This window comes from Chelmon rostratus, chromosome 3 (assembly GCF_017976325.1).
Source record: "Chelmon rostratus isolate fCheRos1 chromosome 3, fCheRos1.pri, whole genome shotgun sequence".
Taxonomy (NCBI): Eukaryota; Metazoa; Chordata; class Actinopteri; order Chaetodontiformes; family Chaetodontidae; genus Chelmon; species Chelmon rostratus.
In genome coordinates, this window is record NC_055660.1 from 21,665,585 (window position 1) to 21,674,363 (window position 8,779).

Below are 8,779 nucleotides of genomic sequence, written 5' to 3' on the forward strand. Positions count from 1 at the left end.
AGAAACATACCATGCAACAAATTATTATAATACTTTCTGTAAAAGTAAAGAGCTGAATTTTACCTGTACAAATCAGCAGCATCTGAAAATGTGCATACATAGGGCTTGCATTTAAATTGACCATAAGTCTTTACCTGGTCATTTCCATTTGAAGTGGTGGTCTCTCTGTCTGTCTCTGTTCTCTGCAGGATTGTATCCAAAAAATATTTATTAATCATCAATACATCTGCAACAGGTAAATCAAGCCATATGCACATGAACTGAAGTTTAATACTAAACCTCATATCTTGATTTGTTGCGCCACCACTGGCTGAGCCCCTCTCAGCCGAACTTATTAGCTGCAATAAGTGCCTGGCTGACTGCACAAGGTCAGCCTGACTATCCTGTCATCACAAATACAGCACAAAAAAAATTAGGATCTACAAGCCAGCGGCACAAAGAGGGTTTAAACAGCGAAACGATAATGATAAGCAATGAGTTTGATGACAGACAGCTACATTATTTGCTGTCCATTTGTGCTATTTTTAAAACTGTTTTGGGTAAAGCAACAGTTAAATGTACTGTCAGTCAAATATTTCTTGTCAGATACTCGCTGCCACAGAACTGTGAGTGACATTACTAGCAGTAACCCATGCAAACATAGCGTTAGCTAATTGCTAACCGTTTTAACGGACGCCACCCCGTAATACGTTCTGTGCAGATATTGCTCAAGAACTTCTGTTAATGTGCAACGAGTCCGGTGATATCTGTTACTGAATTTTTTGAACAAAAATGGTAAATAATGAGTAAATACACTCACCGAAGGGCCGTCGTTTCTGCCTGCTGTCGCCATAGCTGTGTGAGCTTCACCGCTCTCTGTTTTGGGGTCACAGGTCACAGGTGGAGCGTAACGTGATTGGCTGGTTGTTGAACGATTTGATTCAGGGATCGATTGCTTCTGTTTTGTTACCCGGATGTTGACTCTGAATTTTTGACACTGAATTTTCGACACTGAATCTTTGGAGACACTGAATTTTCGGTACTGAATTTTTTTTGAGACATTGAATTTTTTTTTACACTGAATTGTTTTAGACATTGGAAAAAAATCAGAATCAAATAAAATTCAATGCTTGAAATTTGATGACTTTTAAAATTCATAGTCTGATTTCGATGCAAAAAAAAATTCAGTGCCAGAAATTCAATGCAAAAAAATTCAGTGCTAAAAATTCAAATTCATACTCTGATGGCACAGATTTGCTTCCATAGTTTTGGCAGATGTTTCGCAGGTGAGCCGAAACTCCTCATATAATATGAGTCTTGGACACGACAAAAAGCATCAGCCGGAGAAAAAAACTGAGGTACGTTTACTGGACTTTTGTTTCCACAGGGACAAAACCTGAGGTACGTTTACTGAACTTTTGTTTCCACTGATTTTTGCAGATGTTTCCCAGGGGAGCCCCGGTGATGGTGAGGATGGAAAAGCCCCAGGTCTGTGTTGTCGGCTCGCAGTTTGAGGGAGTACTGCTGAGCCCCGGAGATTACGAGAAAGACCTTCTATTCTGCACCTCAGGAAAGTTGCTGTCTCAGTGAGTACTGGACAATGAATTTTCCTTTTGTCCAATTCTTGTCATGCGAATTACTTTTGTTTCTGTAAAAACAGGTAATGTACAGGATTGGCCAAATATTGACAGTAGAACCCGTTCCATTGTTACCTCTACAGGCCTGAGTTTCATGAAACTTGGTGGAAGGGTGTAGCATCATCCAAGGACCCATCAAATTTTGGAGCTGATTCGAATCATGGGGCAGATACTTGAATTATTTTTCACTGTCTTTAACAATCTGAGATAGGGTATTTGGCCTTGGCAGAATAAATGTCATACACCTTAAAATCCAGCAGATGGTAGTAAAATTCAATAGTGAGAAAACCCAGCCAGTTGTAGAAAGACCATGACTCCATATCACAATCCACATTTATGGGTACCAGTAATACTCTGGGGCAGCTGACACATGTAGCTTCTTAAACTTCATACAGAAAGCAGTTGTTATGGAGACATATATAGTGGCTGCTCTTGCAGATTTGCATATCGTAGAAGAGTGAGCTAATGTTCTTCATGGAGGTCTGCTCTTTGAGTGTCCTTCTAGTTTCAGATGCTTCCTAGGTCCAGTCGTGTTTTGCCACGGGTTGGGCTTTAATACTCTGACTGCTCTTATAAAACAGTTAAGGCAGAAACCACACATGCTGTGTATCATTGGAAGAATATCTGCAATCTGTTTAGGCGCACCTGCAGCAGTACTATCACACGAGGGTGGCACTAGCTCAACATGAGGTCCAGAGGGCTCAGTCTTTAGCTCTGGACATCTGCATGGAGATCCAGGGCTTTCTGCACGGCCGTCATCCTGACATGCCCCTGGGAGAAATGAGCCTTGGAGGTTCTCTACTGGATGACCTGCAGGTACACACTCATACAATATATATTAGTTTTGTTGCTGATAATACACTTTTAGAAAACGTTTCTACCCCTCAATAATGTCATGCCACCTTATTATTTCTGTCTGTCTCCCTCTCTGTCTCTCTCTCTCTCTCTTTGTGTGTGCATGTGTGCGTATGTGCACGTGTCTGTGTTTAGGTGGTCAGTGCAGACCATGCATGTCTGCTGGTGCCTCTACAGTCTTGTTTGACCAAAAGCCCAACATATTCCATTTACAATGATATAAGGTAAAAAAAGCAGCAAATCATCTCATTTGAGAGGCTGCAATTAGAGAATGCTTCACATTTCTTTTACTGTTTTGTTTGAAAAATTACTGAAACATGTAATCTATTATCAATATGGTATTGGCGATTGTTTTTTTTTTCTCAATCACTGACCATTTTAGCTCTAACTAAAGCTGAAACCTTTAGAAACATTCACATGCAGAATTTTTAAAAATGCCTTATTTAATACTTTTATTGATACCAACACTGAATCAAATCGATATGTTTTCTGCGATGTGAGTGTAAAGGGTGATGCTACCTCTGCAAGCCTTTGTAACTTACATTGAAGCAGTAATAATAGACTTATTTAAAGGATAACTTTCGTTTTTTACAACCTGGACCTTATTTCTAGCATTAAATACGACCATTTACTCACCCAGACAACTTTGGTGGCATTTGGAGTCGTTTTGAAGAAATTAGCCCCAGAGGAGCGGCGCGTATATCCGTGTAATGCGAGTACAGGGCATCCACGCGCAGCCTCTATATAACGCATAATCTGCGGTGAAACTCGTTCATATTCCAATATTTTGTTATGATATGCTGGTGCTATTCCCCTCTGAGCCGGCGGTCGGCTAGTTTAGCTGTAGTTTGGCACAGCTATGGTTCGTTATTGCGTATTCGTAGCCGACCGCCGCAGAGTTAGTTGTGTTGTGGCTGCTCGCAGCATGCGGCGTCCGGTAATGACATCATCCACGTCAGAGGTAGTTGTCTAGAGACGCCGGATATTGATAACATGCCACCACGGGCTCAGAGGGGAATAGCACCAGCAAATCATAACAAAATATTGGAATATGAACGAGTTTAACCGCCGATTATGCGTTATATAGAGGCTGCGCATGGATGCCCCGAGTACTTGCATTACGCTCCTCTGGGGCTAATTTCTTCAAAACGACTCCAAATGCCACCAAAGTTGTCTGGGTGAGTAAATGGCCGTATTTAATGCTAGAAATAAGGTCCAGGTTGTAAAAAAAGTTATCCTTTAAGCACGGGTATTGAGCCATTCACTGAAACCAGTCTCTCCTTGTGTCTCGTAGGTACCTGGTGGGCGGCTACCTGTCGTCAGAAGCTGTTGTGAACATGTTTAGTAAGACTATCATGGAAACTATAAACTGGCCATCCATCAGCAGCACTATGGACTGTCTTGTCAGACCTGTACTGGGAGGACCAGACCTGAGACTGGAGATTCGGTTCGTGTTCTTTGTTGTTTTCAATGTTGACATTCAATTACAAGTCAAATGCTTGGTTTTCATGAGTTAACACCACTGCTGTTGCACTTTTAAATGTTACAGTTTGAAGTTTACAAAGAAGTGATAACACAATTGTTCAATAGTTGGTGATGCAGCGATTAAGTGCCAAGTTGCCCAAAAATGATAAAACTGGTTAAATGTCAGTGGTAAGCTGCTATTCAAGGATGCTGTTGATTTACCTGTTATCCTTTTATCAATTGCTAAATTTTGTTCCTGATGTGTGACACCCTTCCCACAGTCTTGCATGTAAAAGTCCAGATGATTGTTCACATTACTCCTTATCTTCTGAAGGTGTAAATAGGCAACCCAAGTGGCCAAACACATAGATTTATTACAAGCTGTGTGATGTTTTTTGTGTGTGAAGCTTAATGTGCTTGCTCTCTCTAATGGACTTCTCTCCTAATGTAATCCTTCAGGCCTGGACATGAAAAATAAGGGGCTCAAAGCAGTGATCAGCCCCTGTTCATCTCCATGCTGCCTCTGCTGAGGGAGGGGGACGTGGTCCTGACTGCCCAGCCTGAGCTCACCTCTCCCTGGGTCAACGCCTGGCACCTCTCTCTCTACCCGTGGGAGACTCAGCGCCTGGCTCAGCTCGACGCCGCTGATGCTGGATGCCGCAGACAGACACTTAAAATCCTCAAGGCGGCATGCAGACTGAATCCCGCCTTGCGACCACTCGAAGCCGCCCCGCTAGCCAATCTCATCCTGCACCTCAGCGACAGTGAGAGCAGCTGGTCCCAGATCAGCCTGGATGTGAGATTCCAGCAGTGTATTGTAGAGCTGATTGGCTACCTAGAACAAGGGGCGTTGCACAGTTACTTCAAGCCAGCTGTCAATCTGCTCAGCGGCTTGTCAGAGGACCAGGTGGATCAGATGGGCTTCATGCTCTACTGCGCTGTGTCAGAGCCTGAAATACTGCTCATATAACAGTCTGCACATACAATACATTTCTCAAGCTCTGACACACACAGAGATCAAAGGATAATCTTTTATCATCCAAGATTGGTTCATGGCAAAGACGTTGTATTCTTCCCACCGCCTTCTCTCGTTGTTTATCTCCTCCGTCCTGCTTCAATGCGTGGGAACAGCGTACAGTTGGAATGATGAACTGGCAGGCCACCATGGACATCTACGCTGCAGGAGGAGAAGCTACAGGGAGACTTCAGATGTGAAAGTGATAATCAAGCTTAGCCAGCCAGTGCAAGGAAAGAATACATACCAAGGAAAGGAGCTGAGAAAGAGTTTATCAAGGTGTTTGAAACAATGCTTCAGTATGTGCCTGATCAGAACTGCCCACACACACCACAGCCAAGTCTGCATTTAGGTTTGTGTGCTCATTAGTTTTCACAGGGAGTCAGTGATGGTGAGCTTGGCCAGGTTCAGTTCAGTATATCCATTAACATCAGAATAGCAGTTTATTGCTTCAGTGCATACATTCTTTCTGTCTTTAAATTGATGCCGTGTGCTGTGTATAATTTTCCTGAAAATCCTTAATATATTTCAACTATGCAGAAAAATAATGACCTGCTGACACCCACCAGGTTGTGTGCACTTATTAAGCTACTCAGTCTGTCTGAGTTGGACTTAATGAACTCAGCATGTATATTTTATTATACTGGTGGTGGAAGTGTGCAGTATTTTGTTTGACTTGTTTAGTGTTCAGTCTATTGCCAATCATTTGGGTAAACTAACCCTTTTCAATTATGGTTTAAGTTTCCTAATAATTTTATGCACTTGCTTTTACATACAGTATGAATGTTGTTGACATTTCTTCAGTTGTGTTTTCTTGCTGAGTGAAAGAAATTTGTTTGTGATTGAATGTTGAAATGGCAAATAAAAAATGTAAGCGTTTGTTTATACACTCGAGCTGTTCAGAGATCCTTTTCTAAAGTGATTCAAATATAGGTGATGGGTGGCAGGACAAAATTTCCAGTCTTACTCTGTGCCAAAATGACTCTGACAAACAGGTGAAGTTAAAATGAGGCTGAATTTGTCAAATTTTCCTGAGTGTTTGTAGTCAGAATTCCTCTGATGGTGTTTCCTTGATGAGCTGTGGCAGAGCCTTTGAAATGTGTATTAACACGGAATATTAAATCCGGGGTCAAATTCCTTGTGTCTACAGATACTGGATCAATAAAGCAGATCTCTCAGTAAGGACTGTGGATTTTGTCCCTGTCACACTTGAGTTATATGAAGAAGGGATCTGTTCAGTACAAACTGGACTGATTGCAGTGACCACTAATGTTTTTGTCATACCACGTGGACATTGTGAGCATTTTTTAAGATGTGAGGCCATCTTTTTTTTTTTTAAATGTCTTTTTATTGAGCATTAGCAACATAGAACATAAAAATACATAAAAAGGAATCATTGTGCTCAAATTTATATTTTAACCCCACCCCCCACCCTAAAAAACATGGCGGACACCAAACCATTAAAACTGATTACAATAAAAATAGAAGAATAGATACATATGCATACACACACATATACACACATATATATATATACATATACACTTACACAAAAACAAATATACAAGCTATGCACTAAGCAAGAAGTAATTCACATAAATACAATCACCAATCATCAAAAAAGCATATGGGAGAGATGGCCACCACACATTAATTAAGTGGGCACAGTTTTAAGTTTATCTAAATGCTTCAGTACTGGATCCCAGACAGAGAAGAATTTATCCCTGGATCCCCTGATAGTATATTTTATTTTTTCTAATTGTATGAATTGTGTTACATCACTAAACCAGTAAGACACTTTGGGTGGATATTTTGATTTCCAGTGCAATAGTATTCTTCTACGTAAAAGCAATGTCGTAAAAGCAATTATGTTTTTATAACTTTTCCTTAGTGTTGCGTGTCTTCCATCTGTGACACCAAATATGGCCATAGTTGCGTTCGGTTCAAGAATGATATTCAGTGCTTCTGACATAACTTTAAAGATGGAAGACCAATAGGTTGCCAGGGCTGGACATGACCAAAACATATGTGTCAGGTCAGCAGAAGCGTTTTGACACTTGTCGCAGCTTGCATCTGTGTTAGGATATATTTTAGCCAGTCTTGCTTTGGAGGAGTGGATGCGATGTAGGACCTTAAATTGCATAATGCTCAGTTTAGCGCAGGAAGTGCTGTTGTTCACTCTTAATAGAGCACTCTCCCAAGTGTCATCTTCCAAGTCCTCCCCCATCTCATCTGCCCATCCTGCCCTGATCTTTGCCAGTGTTATGCTTTTAAAGGAGGCTATACATTCACCAATTCTTGAGATAAGTCTTTTAGAATCATATGGAATTTTTAACAATTCATCTAAACCAGAGGGCGATGATAAGTAAGGAAAGTTGGGATCATGATGTTGAAGGAAGTGGCAGACTTGGAAATAACGGAATAAGCTAGAATGAGGGAGGCCAAATTTGTGCGATAGATCGCCAAAACTTGCAAAAATAGAGTTTATGTACATATCCTTAAACTTATGAATACCACATCTCTGCCAGAGAGTAAATTCAGAGTCTACCTTAGCTGGAGGGAAGAGGTGATTATTATGTATGGGACTTAGATGGAGAAGGTTTTTAAAACCAAAGTTATGTCTAAGTTGAACCCAAACTTTGAGGGTGTTTAAGACTACAGGACTATTAGTATATTGTAAGAGAGGGAGGGGAAGGCTGGAGGTGACTAAGGCACAGAGAGAGGTGGAAATGCAAGATGCTGCTTCAAGGCGGCACCAGTCGGCATCAGGAGTATGGAGCCAGTACATGATTTTTTGAACATTTGAGGCCCAATAGTAATGACAAAAATTTGGAAGAGCTAAACCACCTTGGTTTTTGGGCCTCTGTAACAATTCTAGCCGTATTCTGGGTTTCTTCCCGTCCCATATGAATGAAGTTAAAGCCTGATCAAAAGATTTAAAAAAAGATTTAGGAAGATAAAGTAGGATACATTGAAACAGATAAAGAAACTTGGGGAGCACATTCATTTTGACAGTTCACTTTCCCTGCCAAGGATAGGTGAAGTGATTTCCATTTCTTCAGGTCTAATTTTACGTTATCAAATAGCCAACAGAAGTTTTCTTGGTATAGTTTTTGCATGTCTCTTGTAATATTAATGCCCAAGTATTTAAAGCCAGTTTTTGACATTTTGAATGGAAGAACACCATCTTGTATTCGAAGAGCCAAATCATTAATAGGATAACATTCACTTTTACTGAAGTTCAGTTTGTACCCTGAAAAAGAACCAAATCTTCCCAGGGCGTGGATAATATGGGGAGCGCATAAAACAGGGTCAGATACATACATTAATAAATCATCTGCATAAAGAGATACTCTATGCCCCCCCCCTAAAAATCCCAGTAATTGATGGTAGCGTTTTTAGTGTAATGGACAAGGGCTCAATGGCCAAGGCAAATAACAATGGACTGATTGGGCAGCCCTGACGGGTACCCCTTGACAGATGGAAATATTGTGAACGTTTACCATTTGTAGTTACAGAGGCTTTGGGTGAGGTGTACAAAAGTCTGATCCATGAAATAAAATTGGGGCCATATCCGAATTTCTTTAAACAAGCAAATAAATATCTCCATTCTACCCTATCAAATGCTTTCTCTGTGTGCAGCGCGATGACCACTTCGGGCACCACGCTGGACACAGAAAAATGGATAACATTCAAAAGCCGACGGATATTAGTAAATGAATGACGACCTAAAATAAAACCAGTTTGGTCAGTAGATATCACGTCGTGCATTGTGGTTTCTAGATGTAGGGCAAGGACTTTGGCCAGAATTTTCACATCGCAATTTAGG

The 8,779-nt window shown here is 41.0% G+C and overlaps 1 protein-coding gene across 1 annotated transcript; it reads left to right on the forward strand.

Annotated features, from left to right (window-relative positions):
- Positions 1 to 2,953: 2,953 nt before the first annotated feature.
- Positions 2,954 to 5,433, forward strand: LOC121604618 (mitochondrial dynamics protein MID51-like). The gene is made up of 4 exons (XM_041934181.1): positions 2,954 to 2,967; positions 3,766 to 3,918; positions 4,217 to 4,224; positions 4,415 to 5,433. The coding sequence occupies exons 1-4, from the start codon at positions 2,954 to 2,956 to the stop codon at positions 4,903 to 4,905; spliced, it is 666 nt and encodes a 221-aa protein (XP_041790115.1). The 3' UTR covers positions 4,906 to 5,433.
- Positions 5,434 to 8,779: the final 3,346 nt, after the last annotated feature.